This window comes from Oncorhynchus gorbuscha, linkage group LG05 (assembly GCF_021184085.1).
Source record: "Oncorhynchus gorbuscha isolate QuinsamMale2020 ecotype Even-year linkage group LG05, OgorEven_v1.0, whole genome shotgun sequence".
NCBI classification, from domain to species: domain Eukaryota; kingdom Metazoa; phylum Chordata; class Actinopteri; order Salmoniformes; family Salmonidae; genus Oncorhynchus; species Oncorhynchus gorbuscha.
Window position 1 is genome coordinate 60,189,301 of NC_060177.1, and position 20,598 is coordinate 60,209,898.

The 20,598-nt window shown below is 41.1% G+C and overlaps 2 protein-coding genes across 8 annotated transcripts; one reads left to right on the forward strand and one right to left on the reverse strand.

The window, feature by feature from the left end:
- Positions 1 to 322: 322 nt before the first annotated feature.
- LOC124036224 (splicing factor 3A subunit 1-like) lies at positions 323 to 12,230 on the reverse strand. Its single transcript, XM_046350503.1, is given in 16 exon segments — positions 323 to 726; positions 808 to 879; positions 1,008 to 1,109; positions 1,287 to 1,447; positions 1,619 to 1,697; positions 1,699 to 1,827; positions 3,494 to 3,751; positions 3,886 to 4,193; positions 4,329 to 4,443; positions 4,598 to 4,797; positions 4,919 to 5,069; positions 7,744 to 7,818; positions 8,698 to 8,955; positions 9,096 to 9,303; positions 9,416 to 9,525; positions 11,705 to 12,230. Coding segments are annotated over 16 exon segments (2,376 nt in total). The 5' UTR covers positions 11,753 to 12,230; the 3' UTR covers positions 323 to 624.
- LOC124036226 (coiled-coil domain-containing protein 157-like) lies at positions 12,008 to 19,235 on the forward strand. Of its 7 annotated transcripts, none has more exons than XR_006838887.1 (8): positions 12,008 to 13,639; positions 13,728 to 14,406; positions 14,537 to 14,614; positions 14,730 to 14,899; positions 15,072 to 15,248; positions 15,450 to 15,626; positions 16,828 to 16,923; positions 17,140 to 19,235. XR_006838887.1 is itself a non-coding variant. In XM_046350509.1 (5 exons), exons 1-4 carry the CDS (start codon positions 14,389 to 14,391, stop codon positions 15,243 to 15,245), a joined length of 435 nt encoding a protein of 144 aa, XP_046206465.1. In that variant the 5' UTR covers positions 12,008 to 14,388; the 3' UTR covers positions 15,246 to 15,248; positions 15,450 to 15,900. The 7 variants fall into 7 exon arrangements, 1 of the variants encoding a protein (XP_046206465.1); XR_006838890.1 differs by having other exon boundaries at positions 12,008 to 12,301; XR_006838889.1 differs by having other exon boundaries at positions 12,008 to 14,406; positions 15,450 to 15,652.
- The last annotated feature ends 1,363 nt before the right edge of the window (positions 19,236 to 20,598 follow it).

Here is a 20,598-nt window from a genome sequence, read left to right on the forward strand (position 1 = left end):
TAATTTATGGTGTTGTTCAATGCCTTTCTCTGGGCTATAGTAACAAAGGCCAAATTCGATATTTTATCAAATCATATATACATTACACACACCTAAATAGGTCCTAAAATGCAATAGCAAATAGCTAAACGATCCACTGTATGACCATCTTAAAACAATTCCCCCAACAGCTTAAATTTACATCTATTGCCACATCAGCTGCCTCAATTTTGAACTTCTGCTGACTTAATATTTTGACCTACGCATATAATACCCCACTTGCACAGCAATGACAATATGCCCCATTCCATTCAACATACTGAACAAACTAAAATGACAATGGTGGCATTTTATTACTTTATTTGATGATTGACATGGGCTGTAAGCTCTGGACATGGGTAACAAATACACTGACCAAAATAGCAACATGAACAACTATCCCCTTAAACAATACAATTAACCTTTAGAAAATAATCAACACTTAACATAAGAAACTGTAGCAAGTTAGTTTTTATTTATGGTTTATTTATGCCTTAAGCATTCTTTAAAATTGCTATGACCAACAAAGGATATACATCGTTTAGAAAGATCTGCTCAGACAAATGTCCCAAACTACTAGAGAGAAACTTGAGGGGGATGTACACCTCACTTCTTTCTCCCACCTCTCTCCTTCAGTGCCAGGTGTATGACTGAACCGTTGTTTATGTTGTAGTAGGCCAGCGAGTTGGAATCTTTGATGAAAATTCCCTGTAATGGAAGAAGTAATAGATGCAAATGACTCGATCATGCCCATTTACAATTATTCAAAACAGGGACGACAATGCTTACCTCATACTGCAGCTTTTGCTTTCCAGCTGGCATTCCAGTGGCTTCATGGATTTTCACTTTAATAACAGACACCTGTTGTGAGAGAATGGGAAGATGAACTATTATAAATATTCCAGAAAATTTGACTTGGGGTTGCACTCCTGAGAATATATGAAGTATAGCTAAAAGAGTGTGGAATGGTGGGTGAACTAGTAACATACCTGATCTGTGAGTGGGATAGTGAAATTGAGCGCTTGTCCACTTAGCTTCCATTCAGTCTTGTCCTGCATGTTGGGAACTTGCACTGTGACGGACACTGAACCCTACAAAGAAATATATACAGTAGAATAACTATATTTGTACAGGAAGCCTTACATGCCAATATACAGAAGTACTAACAGCAAGCATAGGATGAATGAAGGCATATCTAAATCCAGCTGTGGATCATTCACACTACTGCATTTTGCCAGTAGTCCTTGACATCTAATTGGCCAACAAACCTTGTATCTACGGAGGAACTCCTCCTCTGGCATGAGGTTGTCCTCGGTCTTCATCTTCTTGCTGGCAGGCTCATCATTATGGGGTGGGGGTGGCTGGGAAGGTGGCTGCGGGTCAGGGCGGGGGCGGGGGGGCTGCGGGACTGGAGGGGCAGGGACAAATGCTGGACAGGGAAGAATAAAATGAGTCAATAAATAATATGCTTAAAAGACAACCTGAATTAAAATTGTAAATGATCATGAAAGTAATTTGTAGCAATGCATATTTCTGAAGTCATCCATTGGATTTCAAAGTATTTAACACTGTGGGAATAGTGTAGCAATGGTTGTCTTACCAGTTGGGACCACCATGGGTGGTGGTCTGGGGGCCATCATGTGAGGTGGTTGGGGCATGGGCACCACGTTGATGCGGGGGGGCATGCATCATGGGGGGCATGGGTGTTAGAACCTGCCCTGGGGCTAGGCGCATCTGCACAGGGGCCATGGGGGGCCGTGGAATCACAGGCACAGCTGACAGGAGAGTGGTGCGTACAGGGGGCAGCATCTACATGATTCACAGTGGAAAAAAAATACAGTCAACCATATACAGTTGAAGTCGGAAGTTTACATACACCTCAGCAAAAAACATTTAAACTCAGTTTTTCACAATACCTGACATTTAATCCTAGTAAAAATTTCCCTGTCTTAGGTCAGTTAGGATCACCACTTAATTTTAAGAATGTGAAATGTCAGAATAATAGTACAGTGATTTAATTCCGCTTTTATTTCTTTCAACACATTCCCAGTGGGTCAGAAGTTTACATACACTCAATTAGTATTTGGTAGCATTGCCTTTAAATTGTTTAACTTGGGTCAAACGTTTCAGGTAGCCTTCCACAAGCCCATTCCTCCTGACAGAGCTGGTGTAACTGAGTCAGGTTTGTAGGCCTCCTTGCTCACACACGCTTTTTCAGTTCTGCCCACAGATTTTCTATAGGATTGAAGTCAGGGCTTTATGATGGCCACTCCAATACCTCGACTTCGTTGTCCTTAAGCCATTTTGCCACAACTTTGGAAGTATGTTTGGGGACATTGTCCATTTAGAAGACCCATTTGCGACCAAGCTTTAAATTCCTGACTGATGTCTTGATGTTGCTTCAATATATCCACAATTTTCCTTCCCTCATGATGCCATCTATTTTGTGAAGTGCACCAGTCCCTCCTGCACCCCCACAACCTGATGCTGCCACCACCGCGTTTCACGGTTGGGATGGTATTCTTCGGCTTGCAAGCATCGCCCTTTTTCCTCCAAACATAACGATGGTCATTATGGCCAAATAGTTCTGTTTTTGTTTCATCAGACCAGAGGACATTTCTCCAAAAAGTATGATCTTTGTCCTTATATGCAGGTGCAACCCGATTTTTTTTTAGTGGCGGTTTTGGAGCAGTGGCCTCTTCCTTGCTGAGTGGCCTTTCAGGTTATGTCAATAGAGGAGTCGTTTTACTGTGGATATCGATACTTTTGTACCGGTTTCCTCCAGCATCTTCACAAGGTCCTTTGCTGTTGTTCTGGGATTGATTTGCACTTCTAGCACCAAAGTACGTTCATCTCTAGGAGACAGAATGCGTCTCCTTCCTGAGCGGTATGATAGCTGCGTTGTCCCATGTTGTACAGTTGAATGTGGTACCTTCAGGCACTTGGGAATTGCCCCCAAGGATGAACCAGACTGTGGAGGTCTAACATTTTTTTTTCTGGGGTCTCGGCTGATTTCTTTTTATTTTCCCATGATGTCAAGCGAAGAGGCACCGAGTTTGAAGGTAGGACTTGAAATACATCCACAGGTACACCTCCAATTGACAGGCTAATTTACCAGAAGCTTCTAAAGCCATGACAATTTTCTGGAATTTTCCAAGCTTTTTAAAGGCACAGTCAACTTAGTGTATGTAAACTTCTGACCCACTGGAATTGTGATACAGTGAATTATAAGTGAAATAATCTGTCTGCAAACAATTGTTGGAAAAATTACTTGTCATTCACAAAGTAAATGTCCTAAACGACTTGCCAAAACTATAGCTGGTTAACAAGAAACCCGAAATTTGTGAAGTGTTTGAAAAACAAGTTTTAATGACTCCAACCTAAGTGCATGTAAACTTCCGACTTCAACTGTATATTGACATAATAACCTGACAAAAGTGTTTTAGCACTTCTATTGAACAAGACAGCAACTTACGGAAGGAGGGGCCCGAGCCATCGTGTTCATTGGAGGGCTGGGTTTGGGCAGAAGGGGGGCAGAGGAGATGAGGGGTGATTGATGATGATGATGATGGTAAAGCTCAGGCTTGCTTGGCCCAATCTTCTCTTTGCTTTCATCCTCCTGCACCAGTCCCTTGGCCTTGTGAATGGCCTCTATCTGCTCTTGTAGGGTGATGTTGGCCTGTGCTGCCTGCTGAGTACGCGCCATGCTGCCAGAGTGCCCATCCCAGGTCACCTAAGAAGGTGCATTAAGTAAAGACTTTGACCTCATAATGACAACAAAAAGAAATACGATTGAACCTAAACAGTAATTATACACTAATCACTCATAAACCACATGGCTAATTCCCTCTCTTCACTTGCACGCACCTTCTCCTCAGGCTTCTGGATCTCCTCTTCTCCAATCTTCTTACCGATGGCGGTCTCCTCCACACCAAAGATATCAGTACGCCTCTCAGCCAGCTGTTTTAGGCTGCTCTCAATGTCCATGCCAGGGGCGTAAACCTCATCCTCTATTTGCCTCTCTCTGATGCCGCGGTCCCTCTGCTCCAGCCAGCGGGGATCCAGTAGTCCGATGCGCATGTGCTCCTGCATCTTACTGGCTTGGATCCTCTCACCCGTGATGGGAGAGATGAGGAACTCATCCAGAGTCTTGGCTGGAGGCTGGGGCTTGGAGGCTACAGGGCAAGAAAAAGGGATCAAATGTAAGGGCAAATTAAGAACAGGCATGTATTTTCCAGTCCTTTATGTCATGTCATGCATGATAATAAAACATCTAGATATTTAGGTCCTGATGATGAAATCCCTCTCACCCTTGGGGTCGTAGTCCTTGCGGATAATGACCTGGTCTGGAGTAGGGGGCAGTGGGGGTGGCATGGGGTTGTCTGGGGGCAATGGTGCCTTGCCATCATCCTCTTCATCAGAACCCTGGGGAGAAGGCATCAAAGACTCTACATTGATTACACCATTTCCTAACAATGGTAATATTACATTCAGATTCAATCAGTAACTCTGAAGAAGTAATATGCTGTTAATTATATCCTGTTGTGCGTGTCTACTAAAACAGGTTGTGTTTACTAACCTCATCCATGTCTTGCAGCTGTGTGTCCTGATCAGGCTGTGTGGGACGCCCATCATCCCGATCCTCCTGCTCAACGTCATCCTCGTCCTCACTTTCAACCTCCATCTCCACCTCCTCGCTCTCTCCAAACTTGTCATAACGCTCCTGGGTCAGGATGCGAGCTCCCAGTTCCTCAGGTGTGGTGGGTGGTGGAAAGTGGCCTGTTGGAAGTCACAACACCATCATTACAAAGCGATTGACACAGGGGGTGGATAACATTCTCTCAGGAACAGGAATTATCTATTCAAATAATCTTGTCTGGCTCTCAGTTAATTTCCCGACCTTGCTCATTAGGTTGGAAGTCCACGGTCTCCACCACTACAAAGTCATGCCAGTCAATTTGGGCGTAGGACACACGCTCTTTCTCCCGCTCCTCCTCCTCCTTCTTCCTTTCACGCTCCTGAAATTTCGCCCACTCAACGCGGTACCTCACCTGTTGGTAAAACCAGGAGATAAGCTGTTAAGACAATGAACATTTTATGAGCCAATTGTGGGTAAACCCTACCAGACAAGGGCAGAAGTGTTATTTTGTAGTTTATTTGAAAATACCAACTTCTCAAATACTCAAGGTAGTCAAATATCATTTGTATAGAGTTTCAACTAAAAAGGCAACTATTTTCTTTCATAATCAAATACAGGTCTCAGAAAAACTAATAATATTGAAAAGTATCTTGAATACCTCTCAGAAAACCAAATCATATTTTAAGGTATTTGAATATGCAAGTTATTTGAAAACAAAAAAATAAATGTTTTTTGGGCATGCTGTATTAATTTTGATAGACTCACGTTTACCGGTCTGCCTGACTTTCACCCGAGTGAGACATAAGGTAATACATCAACACTTGACAGCAGATTCTTATACATGTGTAGTAACTGATTATTACAAAAGCAAAGATGTGGTTACATAGGACATTGCTTTATAATGGAGTTATTACATGAGTGGAATAAGGAAGTCACTATTCATTGTGTACAGTACGTGTGACAGATCAATTGTTTTTCGTAAGGCTGTTGGTCGACCAAGATTGTTTTAATCGAGCAGTGACAAATAAACATACATACACCATAAGTTTGGACACACCTACTTATTCAAAGGTTTTTCTTTATTTTCTATTATTTTCTACATTGTAGAATGTTTTTATTTTACCTTTATTTAACTAGGCAAGTCAGTTAAGAACAAATTCTTATTTTCAATGATGGCCTAGGAACAGTGGGTTGACGGCCTAGGAACAGTGGGTTATCTGCCTGTTCAGGGGCAGAACGACAGATTTGTACCTTGTCAGCTCGGGGGTTTTGAACTTGCAACCTTCGTTACTAGTCCAACGCTCTAACCACTAGGCTACCCTGCCGCCCAAATAATAGTGAAGACGACAAAACTATGAAATAACACACATGGAATCATGAAGTAAGCAAAAAAAGTAAATAGTGTTAAATAAAAATATTTTATATTTGTGATTCTTCAAACTTGCCACCCTTTGCCTTGATGTCAGCTTTGCACACTCTTGGCATTATCTCAACCAGCTTCACCTGGAATACTTTTCCAACAGTCTTGTTGGAATTCCCACATATGCTGAGCACTTGTTGGCTGCTTTTCTTTCACTCTGCGGTCCAACTCATCCCAAACCAATTGGGTTGAGGTCGGGTGATTGTAGAGGCCGGGTCATCTGATGCAGCACTCCATCACTCTCCTTCTTGGTCAAATAGCCCTTACACAACCTGGAGGTGTGTTGGGTCATTTTCCAGTTGAAAAACAAATGATAGTCCCCCTAAGCGCAAACCAGATGGGATGATGTATTGCTGCAGAATGCTGTGGTAGCCATGCTGGATAAGTGTAGCTTGAATTCTAAATAAATCAATGACAGTTTCCAGCAAAGCATCCCCACACCACCTCCTCCATGCTTCACGGTTGGAACCACACATGTGGAGATCATCCATTCATCTACTCTGCGTCTCACGATGACATGGCGATTGGAACCAAAAATCGCAATCTCAGCTCATCACTGCTCTGTGAAGCAAAAGAAGTATGAATGCCTTGACTTCTGCTGAGGCCATTCTTGCCCTGACTTCTGCAGAGGCCATATCACTGTGAATGCTGCATGGTCAATGCAGACATTGGATTGACCATGTGCCCAGATGCACAATGCACTTCTCTCTCCAGAATGTGCTCTCTCCTGCCAATTTGTGAACATTCATTGTTTCATAACTTCATTGTGTGAATTATTTGCATTTGATTGTTCGTGTATATCAATTCCCTATTACATACAGTTGAAGTTGGAAGTTTACATACACCATAGCCAAATACATTTAAACCCAGTTTTTCACAATTCCTGAGATTTAATCCTGTAAAAATTATATATTTTAAGAATGTGAAATGTCAGAATAATAGCAGAGTGATTTATTTAAGCTTTTATTTCTTTCATCCCATTCCGAGTGGGTCAGAAGTTTACATACACTTAATTAGTATTTGGTAGCATTGCCTTTAAATTGCTTAACTTGGGTCAAATGTTTCAAGTAGCCTTCCACAAGCTTCCCACAATAAGTTGGGTGAATTTTGGCCCATTCCTCCTGACAGAGCTGGTGTAAATGAGTTAGGTTTGTAGGCCTCCTTGCTTTGTAGGCCTCTTAAACAATGAACAATAGTTTTATTGACTACAAACTAAGTATGTAAACTTCCGACTTCAACTGTATAATTGGTTAGTTGGTTTGACTTAACGTTCACCTGGGGCAATGGACATTTACAGAATGTTCAGATAGAAATGTATTGTTTAGATCAAATAGGACTGTCAGATATATTGGAATAGTATAGAAGATTGTCTTCTCCATTTCTATGTTCAACATGCAGTTCCATTAATTGAAGGCAGACAATCCAATAGTTTCTGAATATTAGTCACTGCCTGAAATCAGTATTTAAATATTTTGAATAAGTAGTTGCTTTCTCAGATCTGTATTATATTAGTTTAAAAAAGTAATGGCAGTTACTTTCTGAGATCTGAATTCAAATAGTAGTACTTTTTGGGGATCTGTATTCAAATGGTTTATTTTCACAAAGCATAGATAAAAACTAAAGTTATCAAAGATCTGAACCCAACAGCAAAGATTCAGGGGCTTACCTGGTCCAGCACCTCCCTGGGGTTCTCAGCCTCTCTTTTCAGCTTCATGAGCAGTCCCTTGGGAGGGATCAGAATCTAGGAAAAAAAGACCCAAGACAAACACAAGTGAGCATCACAACACAACCAGCTGAAGACATGGTCTACTACTAACAAGTCAAATAATTGAAATATAATATTTCAACAAAACACACTACATGACAAAGTATGTGGACACCTGCTTGTCAAACATCTCATTCCAAAATTATGGGCACTAATATGGAGTTGGTCCCCCCTTTGCTGCTATAACAGCCTCCACTCTTCTGGGAAAGCTTTCCACTAGGGCTGTGGTCCAAACACTTCAGAGACACCCTATCCCCTCAAATTAAGTAGACACTTCTGATGACGTGTCATGACATCTGACGAGTATACACTTGCAGGGCAAGGGGAGAGGGAGGAAGGAATTATTTTTAAATGGACCATCCTTAGCCGGAAGTTCAATCCGCGATGATTGTGTTTTCAGCCACCCAACGAACAGTTATTGTGCTGACGTTGTTTCCAGGGGCAGTTTGGAACTCAGTAGTGGGTGTTGCAAACGAGGACCGACAACTTTTACATGCTTCAGAAGTCCTGTTCTGTGAGCTTGTATGGCCTACCACTTTGCGGCTGAGCCATTGTTGGTCCTCGACGTTTCCACTTCACAATAACAGCACTTACAGTTGAGCGGGGAAGCTCTAGAAGGGCAGAAATTTGACGAACTGACTTGTTGGATAGGTGCCACATTAGAAGTCATTGAGCTCTTCAGTAAGGCTATTCTACTGCCATTGTCTGTCTATAGAGATTGCATGGCTGTGTGCCTGATATTATACACCTGTCAGCTGAAATAGCCAAATCCATTAATTTGAAGGGGTGTCCACATACTTTGTATAAAAAGTGTATGTGCCACAATCAATAATAATAATTAGTATGAAGTTGTACCTTAGTGTACTGCTCCACCAGCTTGGTGAAGTAGTTGAAGAGGCTGTGTTGAGGTCGCAGGAAGTCAAACTGGTAATTTCGCTGTTCTTTCTGCATGAGCTGTGTGAGGAACTGGCGCCCGTTGCGAGCCACAAACTGGGCGGTCAGCTTGACAACATCCAGGTCGAATGCTGAGATTGAAGGAGGGTCAGCAATGAACTCAAACTCAGGCGGAGGCTCCTTTGGCACCACTGTCTCATGAATCACCTGGGCCTGCACCTACCGGGAAAGGAAACCATAACTTAGAATAGCTCTTTTAAGGCATCAATCACATCTTACACTTTACAGTGAACCACTGACACAATCAGTGATTTATAAATCGATAGACAAGGAACCACTCAATGTCTAGGAAGGCACACCTTTTGAGGAAGCTGCTGCGAGTTCAGCAGGGCCTGCTGCTGCATGACCTTTGGCACGGCCGCAGACGGCTCCTGGCCCTTGCCCTCCTTGAATTCATTGACCTTGTGGCGATAGTAAGCATGGTAGGGGTCATTGGGGTTCAGGAAGTTGAACTTTGGGTTGTTGATCTCATTCTGACGGATCCTTGCTTCGAACTCTGGTCCATTCCTGAGAATTAATGGAAGGAAAAGAATGAATGATAATTGCAATATGACATCATATTCAAGACTTCATACAATTTCATAAAAAACATGACTGAGAATGAGACTGAAAAACCAACCTGGCAACAAAGCTGGCAGTCTTATCAACGATGTTTCGGACCTCAGGAGGTGGATAGATGATCCCAACTATGGGTTTCGTTGCTGGGGTTTCCCCTGTAGGCTCATCTGCCTGTTGAAACAATAGAAATTGAAGTCTCATCACGTGGAGGTGTTTGAGGCTACATTAATGACATTTAATTGTCCCTACATCCTACCCCCTCTAAGTACTATGGTAGTAGATCTTCTGATGACTGGGTGGATTTTTCATCAATCCAAACCTTTCCGATAGGGCTGGGCGATATATAGAATTAATTCAAATCTATGTTTTTGCACGATATTCCAAATGCCTGTATTGCAAGAATCGAGTTTTTAATTTTTGTCCGTTTGTCTTTTTGGTATTGTCTCCTTCAGTCTTTCTGTGCACTTTTCCATTTACACCAGAGATCTGTATATAATGACAAGATGTTCATGTTTCTGCCCTAACAATGGGAGTTCTTGTCCTAACGGCGGGAAGGCTCATCCTCTCCGTCTACACACACAAAGTCCATTCCCCCTGCCACTCACAACAACAAAGAGATCACTTCTTCTCTGACAAGCAGTTTCAACTGAATATTAGTATTTGAGGTTTGGTCCAACAGAATGGGTCATTTGGACACAAACACATTGAGACATTATTTTACTGTAATAAAGGAGAAGTTAACCTTTCTAACGATAACCCTTTTATGTCTCAAAACACAATTATATAAGGAATTGGCAACGTGTTCTCATTCTGAGAAATAAGGTATGCCACTTGATTTCAACATCTGAAAAAGCGGACAGGCTAGCATGCTGTTCAAACAGTTGGAGATGGACAGAAGGGTGTGTTCACAACAACTCAACCGTTTTACCTTGTTCGCTAGCAATAGATCCAAGTTGGCTAAACTTGAAACATAACAATTAGCTGGATACTTACTAGCACGGGGGCTTGTACTTGAGAGATTATGAGACCTGGGCTAATTTGCCTGCTTAGTCATTATTAGTGTAATGTGCATTATGCATGGTTCTGGTAAAATGTGTAACGAAAAGGGCATTTTCACATAGACTTGAAAACCAGATCAGTGATTATTGCAAAAAGGCAGGTTTAACTATTTTGATAAAATACAATTATTAGTGGGTCTTATGGTTGTGTAAGGCTTATATTTAGCTTAGTTATAATTTACAGACCGGACCGGAGTCTACACAGACCGGTGCACGGGAGTCCTCTTACATTTGGAAACTTTACAGTCCTATTGATCAAACAACCATAAAAAGGTAGGCTATCTTTCCCTATATGCACATTAACAAGATCTTGTTATGCACATTAACAAGATCAACAACTAATGAGCTAAAATCTAACGAAGGAACATTATATAATCCCTCAAACTTTTCCAGCTACTTGGCCATCAAATTAGCACTGATAAACGATTGCCTGTTTATTTCATATCTGCAAAGTAATTAAAACGCACACCAAAATAATGTTGACTTATCCTATACTCATAATCGTGGACAAAGCATACATTTGAGGGAAAAAAGCGCTTGAAAAACCCTACCTCAAATAGACCGTTTAAAACATAGCTTGCTATTTCCTCGGGGGATGAGAGTTGGCCAATCATCAACTCTACAGTACTTATCTCATATGTATATATACTGTACTCGATACCATCTACTGCATCTTGCCTATGCCGTTCTGTACCATCACTCATTCATATATCTTTATGTACATATTCTTATTATATTATTATTATATTATTATATATTCTTTATCACTTTACACTTGTGTGTATAAGGTAGTAGTTTTGGAATTGTTTTGGAATTGTTAGGTTAGATTACTCGGTTATTACTGCATTGTCGGAACTAGAAGCACAAGCATTTCGCTACACTCGCATTAACATCTGCTAACCATGTGTATGTGACAAATACATTTGATTTGAATATTTGTAATGATTGCTAAACACCCACCCCACTATGCTGTTGGGTTACGCCCACACCATTCCAACACAGAAAAGATGCCTTTTAACAGTTTCCCTTCCATTTAAAAAAAGTATTTCCCTCATATTGTAATTTATTATAGGTCATATTTCACATAAATGTGGAAAAACAGGACAGTTACTTTAAGTTAGGTAGCGCTAGTATTAGTAACTATACAAACAGAAACAGATAGCAACGTTTCTGGACACAGCTAGCTACTCTTTTTAGACAATACTCAACACGGTGGTAATGTTACCCCACATCTTCACAATTACAGGGAGGTAGTAAAAACGTTAAAGGCCGATTGAGGTAGCAAATCTTACCTTGCTGTTGGGCTCAAGCTGAACAAGTTGTACAGGCCCAGGCGGCATGGCTGCGTCAATTCTTTGATTGGGTTACCTGTTAAAACGTGAAAAGTCTAACAAAAGCGTTATTTATCTTCACAATTTCACTACTTGTTGTCGTACTGTATGTCTAGAAACCTAATAAATGGCACAAAATATTTACAGATAAGACCTACGAGTGCGTTTTTCTGTCGTTGACCTGCCTGGAATGGAGGTCTTTTACTTCCGGAAACACATCTAAGCATTGTGGGATTTGCAGTTATTCTAGTAGGTAGCTGTGGAAATTAAGTGACACCATCCAACCGACTAAACTCTACTCGCTCACAGCGGCTTCCTGAAGCAGGCACAACACATGAGAGAAAGAGTGCAAGCTACTAAATTTGGTCAAGATTACCCATCTCTTAGGATTGCGTGGAAAGTCTCCTGAACCAACTAATAGCTCTTCATGGTGCTATTCTGGATGTCTTCTCTCGGACTGGCCCAGTTCGATTCCACTCCTGGAAGTTCTCAGATAAGCTTTCATTCGATCTGGACCTGGTGCCACAATTAGAACAACACGACGTTGTTGATGGGGAGGTGGAGTTCAATCAGCATTCACATTGTTTTGCTGAATTTGGTGATTTAAGTGATAATGCCCGAGAAGACGGTGTTTTGAGGATATATTGACACGGGTGTTGTTAGTAGAGGGCCAGCAAACCGTGACATATATCCTCCAAACACTGGCTTCGAGGGCATTACCACTTTTATACGGGTCACCAACATATTAAAATAATGATTTACATATTTTCATTACAAACGTTTTTTTTTAAATAAATGTATTCATACAATTTCATCCTTACACAATATATAGATAGTCCCGACACAAATCGGGACTATATATGCTACTCAAACTGGCTGGTCGTTTATTCAATCGGTTCGTTTGCCAGAGACGCGACCCAGTATTTTTGTTCTGTATCTATGGACGAGACCCAGTCGTTCGTTCCAAATGTTCCATTGCCATACTAGCTGGCAACGTTATTATCCTTTTCCTTCTAGCTAGCCAACTACGTCTAATTCAGTCATGTCAAAAAATTGCATTCAGAATAACAGAATAAGTAGCTACATTTGCATTTGTTTACGCTGTTTTGTGGAGACATACATAACAATGAGTTAATGAGGCGCGATTTCGTCTCATAGAAAATGTGCTCATTTGTCAGGACACCGTTATTTAGAGCAACTGAAGCTGGAAAGACTGCAAACTAAATGCACTTCGTTTCGTTTGACCTTTTTTCAATTTACATTTCTTTGTATATATATATCCATAAAAATGAAGCCCGCTGTTTCATGATTTCGACTGGCTGAGAAACGCTGTCTGTCTGTCTTCTCCCAACTCGTTCATTACTATGGGACAGCTGGAGATCGAATTTGAATATTGAAACAATTTGGCAAATGTCAGCGAGACAGACCGCAAGGTTTATACAAATCATACTGTTGAAACTAAATGTTAGTCTAAAAGAAATGTGAGATAATGTCTAGATGCTTTTTATAGTGGAGATCAAGTTTATAAATTGCTTGGCTGGGCTGATGAGCCAGTGGATTGTGCAGTCTGATGGAACAGAGTAAATAGGCATTTTTAACTTCATAGATTAGCCAGTGGTAAATTGTGGAATTCGACACCATCTGAAATGCGGATTTAACCAATCTGCATTCAGGATTAGACCCACCCGTAGCTAGAGAATAGTTGGAAATTAACGATACATGACTGTAATCCATTTATTTACCCTAGATTACTACTCCTGCTGCAAAGTTTCAGTGCATATGCAGAGCAGTTGAAGTTTGGACAGAAAGAAAACATGAAGAAAACAGCTCCATGTGTATCAATTGGCCTTGTAGTTGGACACTATTGGAATAACTTTATCCAGATTGGCAACCAGAGTGAGTTTTTAAAGCACTCCTGGTGTTTAGTTTTTTTTTCTTCCCATAAAATGTATATTTTATGACCATGTTGTTCCCTCTTATTCAGAGCATGAAGCAAGATATTCAAGAATTTATCAAAACTCCAAAGTGTGAGGAAAACACCACTTTCTCTTTAGCATCCTCACTCCTGACCACAAAAAGAGATATTTGTCCACAGTCTCCATCCGTAGTGTCTCAGCACTGTACTTCAAGAACAACAGCAAGCACTCCATTCCTCCACAGACAATAGCAAATGGTGGCCCCTCCTGTCCTACTCGCAGAACAGAAAGCATCATCCCCTCCTGCCTTTCCCCTATATCCACAGACACTCATAATGTAAGTTGCCAGACAGTCCTCCCTTGTCCCCTGTGATGCCTGTGCTCAGGTCCAGTCCAGCCTGAGGGAGACTGGTGATGCTCTTGTGGAGCTGTGTTGGAGCGAGGGCCTTCCCACCTCTCTGCAGCGCCTCCTGGTGGCTATGGGTGGCTATGGATGACACTATGTAGCAGGGCCGTCTGACTGTAGGAGATGTGTCCCAGTGGTCCACAGAGCAGCACAGGGACATGGGTCAGGTGGGAAAGCATCTGCTGAAGGTGCAGTCCACAGTGCAGGGCTCAGCTGGGGGAGGGAACAGGAGGAACTAAAGCGTGAATGGGCAAAGGACCAAGCAAGACTGTAGGAGGCCCAGGCATCCAGGAAGGAGACAGAGAGGAGACTGCAGGACGAACATGAGGAGCCGAGGTGAGGTACAGTAGCACTCAGAGGAAACCTCGCTGACAACAATATATTTGAAGGGGGATGAAATATTGTAACATTTCAATAGTAAATATGCTTTCATGTTATTCACAATATACTGTATATGTGTCCATTTTATAGGCTCCATGTCCCTGGAGAATAGCAACTCCAAACTGAAGGCAGAGATTATTTTGCAACAAAAAAGGTTACACAAACTCGGTAAGGACGTACACCCCCACCCCAAGTCTGATGTTTTAGGAGCAGAAGGAGACAGCCCACGTTATCTAATTGTTGTGAACAGAAAATATGTGGAACCTTGTCCTTTCTTTGTCAGAGTGTGAGAGAGATAAGCTACATCAGGAAGTGAAGGTCTTGCAGGTAGAGGAAGAGGCACGGAATAAACAAGAGGAGAAGACACAAACACTGGAGGCTCAACTGTCCAGTACTCAGCTCTTACTTGACAAAGAGAACTCCAAGTACCAGAATGCATGTCACCAACAGGAGGTCAGTATAACAGCCATGAATGGGGTTGGATACTCATGGGGGGAGATGAGTCTTTAAAACCAGACCTGGGGCAGTACTAGTAAATGTGTTAAAGGCCACATCTAAAAACTCTGATCCTGATCCTGTTTTACGTGAGTTGTTACTACACAGTCTCACTCTGTGTCTTCAACAGTCACTGCAGGCCAAGCAGATGTCTCTATTAGAGAGAGTGGATGCTCTGGACCAGGAGTGTGAGAAGCTTCAAGGACAGTTGGGGGAGACTGAGGACACACAGACAGGCCTACAGGATAGACTGACACACATCTCAGAGAAGAAGGACCAACTTAAAACCCAGCTCACCCAATAACAAGTACATTACTACCAGACAGATGTGACTCAACACAATATTAAGCACAATGAAATGTTTTACGTTATAGTTCATTTTATAGTGCTGCTTGCATACGTTGGGCAGAGCCATACTTCAGCATAGCAGATAGAGTATATAAATATGATCCTATTTCACTTTCAAAGAACAATAATGTGTATGTAATTAATGGCCTTGCCTCTCCAGTCCCTGAGGCCTTGTGTTCTGAGCTGCAGCAGGAGAAGCAGAGATTGGAGAGTCATGTGAACAAGCCGAAAGACAGTTTGGATCAGCTAAGAGGAGAGGTGCAGGAGTTAGCACAGAGGAAGAGGCTGCTGGTGGCATTCCCAGAGCTCAACCCACTGCCTCAGGGACCGCCACAGAGTAGGATCACTTCCCTAGCATTTTCTGTATGTTAACCACAATGTTGACTTTACTTGTACAACCTGTATTGTTTGTATTGTATTGTTTGTTCATGTGGGTTTACTTGCATATGGTTTCAAATATAAATACCAGTATTACAAGCATAGACCGAGTTACAACTCCAGTGCATTTGGAAAGTATTCAGTCCCCTTGACTTTTTCCACATTTTGTTACTTTACAGCCTTATTCTAAAAAGTATTAAAGAAAACATTTTCCTCAGCAATCTACACACAATACCCCATAATGACAAAGTGAAAACAGGTTTTTAGAAATTTTTGCAAATGTATTAAAAATAAGAAACTCAGAATTGAGCTCAGATGCATCCTGTTTCCATTGATCTTCTTTGATATGTTTTAAAAACGTGATTGGAGTCCACCTGTGGTAAATTCAATTGATTGGACATGATTTGGAAAGGCACACACCTTTCTATATAAGGTCCCACAATTGACAGTGAATGTCAGAGCAAAAACCAAGCCATAAGGTCGAGGAATTGTCCGTAGAGCTCATAGAAAGGATTGTGTCGAGGCACAGACCTGGGGAAGGGTACTAAAAATATTCTGCAGCATTGAAGCTCCCCCAAAACACACTGGCCTCCATTATTCTTAAATTGTTTTTATCCCTTTCTCTCCCCAATTTCGTGGTATCCAATTATTAGTTACAGTATTGTCTCATCGCTGCAACTTCCGTAAGGCCTCGGGAGAGGCAAAGGTCGAGAGCCGTGCGTCCTCCGAAACACCACCCACCCAAACCGCACGGCTTCTTGACACAATCCGGGGATAATACTTCAAAACTGCTGCTGGAGAACTACAGATGTAGGATCTTAATCTGATCACTATTTTGTTGCTGAGAATTTTCCTGCGGAGCCGGAAATGCAAACTTGTAGTGTATTCAAGGTTTAACTAGGCTTCTAATGTTTAATTTCCCCTTTAAAATGTCAGACTTGATTTGCTCTATTGAAAAATGTATAACCCCCTATAAAACATGTCCATTCATTATAATCCACATAATAATTCACATTTCCTGTTGCTGCAGGATTATTTTCCTGCTGTTGCAAACTGGCTCAAATTAAGATCCTACATCTGTACTGCATGTTTTATTTATCGACTACACCTGAACAATGATAATGACAGTTGTAAAACACAAAACATATTATCTCTTACAGATAACCTCTCTCAGCAGCTTTGGATTCTCCCAGTCTGCCTGACGCTCCCAGAGAGAGACAGCTAAATCCCATGCCCTACGTACAACACAGCCCTCTGTAAGTCAACACCACAGAAAGAACATGTACATTTATGTATACTGCAGGTAATATAGCAGTCAACTGTTTTGCTTGGCCAACTGTTTTTCTGGGGACTACAAAAAATGGAATCTTACCTTAGCATGTATACTGTTTTAATTCTAGTAGTGTTTTCATAAATGCATCATTTATGAATGTATTTATGACTCATCTTTTCTCTCATTTTGCCCATCCCAGACAGACCTCCAGTGCAGGAGTGTTGAAACATTGATTGTGGAGGAAGGGAGCAGACAAAGGGGATTCCATCCCTGTGGTGATGGGGCCTTGGGATCACGTCTCTGCCACCTTCCTCTCCCCAGACACCAGCGCAGCCAGAGCCTAAGCAAAGATACGCCAGGCGTCCCAAACATGCTCTCTCTCCAGAGGAAGAAATACATCCAGCACTGGGTGATCAACCTCATGTTGACAATTTTTGGAGCATAGTAATGCCGAAAGAGGCTGAGGCAGAAAGAGGCTGTTAGAAGTATATGTCAGGCTTCTCCATCAGAAGACTGCAGTAAAGGCATTGCATTGTAGCTCATACACATAGTTGTTTGTGTATCAGCTGAGGCAGATGCAGAAAATTTATGGCGTTCAAGATCTTGGCAACATTGAGCTGGCTTGAAGTTGCTATTTAACTGAAAATTAATTTGATTAATTCACAAACTGGTATCATGTTTTTCTTTCTTGAACTGTTGTGTTAATCACTTTGCTACTTTGGATTGCAAATGTGCATTTGTTGACTTCATGCATTTAGAAAAAGTTTTACCTAGTTTAGAATGGTAAAATAAGACAGCATAACGAGCCTATCAAAGCACATTCATTATTAACTCATAAAGAATCTGGTCATGCACAAAACACACACTAAAAATAAGTGTCTTAAAATGATCAGTCTAGAAAAGGGAGAGGCTAGGTAAAAGACAAGCCATGGTGTGTCTGTGTGTTTAGCTAAGTGTGTGGTCTTCTAAAGGCTCTACTATTGTGTCACCAACACAATGCCACGAATGCAGATGTGTCTAATGATTTACAGAGTACTCTGACGAGGGAGGGGTAAGTTCCTATGGCAACATTGATGATCAGAGCATGACATCTTGTGTGGGTTCCCTCCTGTCCTTACTGTCAGTCCAACCCTTCACCTATTGAGGAGTATACTTGATGGTAGACCAACCAATTCATTGTGAAGTATGCTTCCCATGGCTTGTTAGGGTGCAATATTTTTGTCCTTTGTTTGTATTTCCTTGCACTAGAAATGCCAAATTACTTTTCTAAAGGTGGGTTGTAGTCATGGAGATACCTGTGAAAAGCCCCGTAGATCCAGACTGGATATTGACTACACCTGAAACTAAGCAATTCAAGCCCATATTATTGTTCATGCCTGTTCATATGTTTCTGCATGAGTTCAGTGGTAGCACAATACTGGGTTTCATTTTCAGGGATATACCTAGATACTGAAGTATTTGCGGAATGCAGATGTACTAATGAAATCAATAATTTCTTCGCCCACTAACTCACGAATCCTTCTCCTCAGAGACAAACTTGCTTGATCAAGTCTAACCTTGGACCTCAGAGTTCAGTCTTTCAGTTGAGCCAATTATACAGCTGTGTCATCCCTCAAGCATGTAATTGAGATGTGCCCCCCCCCATATAATGAATGTATTGTCTATGGTATGCTTGTCTCATGATTGACAGACTGATTTAGCCTAATTGTTAAATTGTTGCATGGAGTATAAAAACAAAATATTGCAGACATTATTTATCTGAAAATGTCAAATGGCGCATTGTACAATCAATTTAGTTATTTTAATAGTATGCTACCCTGTAAAAATAACAATATTCAGAATGCTGCTTCAAAACATTTATTTGTCACAAAATAACTTATTTTAGACTATACAACAAAAAGACATTTGGATGTGAAAGTATAGAGTACATAGGTACAGTCAGACCTCATATCGCACTGTGCTTACTGGTACACAAAAGACAAAGAACGTTACTCATATAGGTGAGGACATGTTCAGCTTGCCAAAAGCACCAGTGTCAACACCTGCAACTTGCCCCCACAGGAAAAAGAGAGACACGGTGGAAGGACACACAGTCATTTGCAGTTAGAAACTTAAACAATGTGCAAAGTTGTACAAAAATCCATTTAATATTTTTGGTATCCCTGCATCCAATAACATTAGATTATTTCAAAGGTTATATCTGTTCAAATCAATTGAATGTTATATAGTCATTTACGATATAATATCCTATGAGTAAATTCTGAGATTATAACAGGGAAAACTACTTGGATAGAGGAAAAAAATAAATACCTGAACAACAATTTAGATTTCACGTAAGCTTTGGGAATCACTACGTATTCATGAACACATATTTAAGGCCATTGGTTACTTGTGTCATATATTTACATAAGCATACTGGTTTGTTTATAATAACTAATAAATAGTGATAAAGAGACAAAACAACATATTTCTGAGTACAACACTAAACTGAGCTACAGACACTTCTGAGGCTGGTAGCCAGTAGTCAGGGAATCATGCTCATTCTTCATCCTAAGGGCTGTGGTATATAGAAACTGCTAATAACATTAAGGCAATGTTTTAGTAACATTATTAAAACACAAATGGTAGATGTTTTACCACAATCTCCAAATGTGACAACCATGCAAATCTACACCTAATAGGTAACAAAATAACACCTCGTCAGGACTTAACTGAAAACTTCAGCCATTGGAATGCTATGATTATCACTTTAAGACATTGTTACATCTTAGACACCGACAGGAAAGGGAGTAACTGTTGGTGAGAGGGCTGTCTCACCGAGACATTCAGTGTAATTCAGCACTGTGTGATCTCACATATGTGTTTTATCATCTAGGTCAAGCTATTAGGCAGCTGCAGGGACCGCTGCAAATCTGTCAGATTACAGAGGCCTCATGAGGATGAGGGATGTCCTATGGCTGGCATAGTCTGACAAAACTCCCAATCTGTTTGCCAATATGCTTTTAACCACCACCACCAAATACCCTGTTCTGGTATATCATGCACTGGGTTTATACTTGCCTTACAAAAAGCATGTATTAAATCATATGCCCATAAAATTCAGACTCCAGTCACCCAAATCTTAGACTGTTCCCTCTGCTACCTCACGACAAGCGGTACCAGAACGGAAAGTTTAGGTCCAAAAGGCCCCTCAAGCCATAAGACTGCTGAACAATTAATCAAATGGCCACTTGGAGTATTTACTGTGACACCCCCCCCCCTCCCACGTTTTGTTTTTACACTGCTGCTACTCGCTGCTTATTTTCTATGCAGTCACTTTACCCCTACCTACATGTACAAATTACCTCGACTAACCTGTAACCCCGCACATTGACTTGGTACCGGTACCCCCTGTACATAGCCTCAGTATTGTTATTTTATTATGTTACTTTTTATTTAATTTTTTACTTTAGTATTTTTAGTAAATATTGTTTACTCTTTCTTGAACTGCATTGTTGGTTAAGGACAACACCTGTTGTATTCGGTGCATGTGACAAATAACATTTGATTTGATTTTTCATTTTGATATGTTTATAACTCTCGTTATCCCTCTTGTGTATGAGGAGAAATGAGAATAAAACAATAGCTAAAACAATCCATGTGCTTTTATATCAGCTGG

Coding starts and splice junctions, on each gene's coding strand:
- LOC124036226 (XM_046350509.1), top strand. Junction 14,615..14,729: donor AAAAAGGTTACACAAACTCG/GTAAGGACGTAC, acceptor TTTCTTTGTCAG/AGTGTGAGAGAGATAAGCTA. Junction 14,900..15,071: donor ATGCATGTCACCAACAGGAG/GTCAGTATAACA, acceptor TGTCTTCAACAG/TCACTGCAGGCCAAGCAGAT.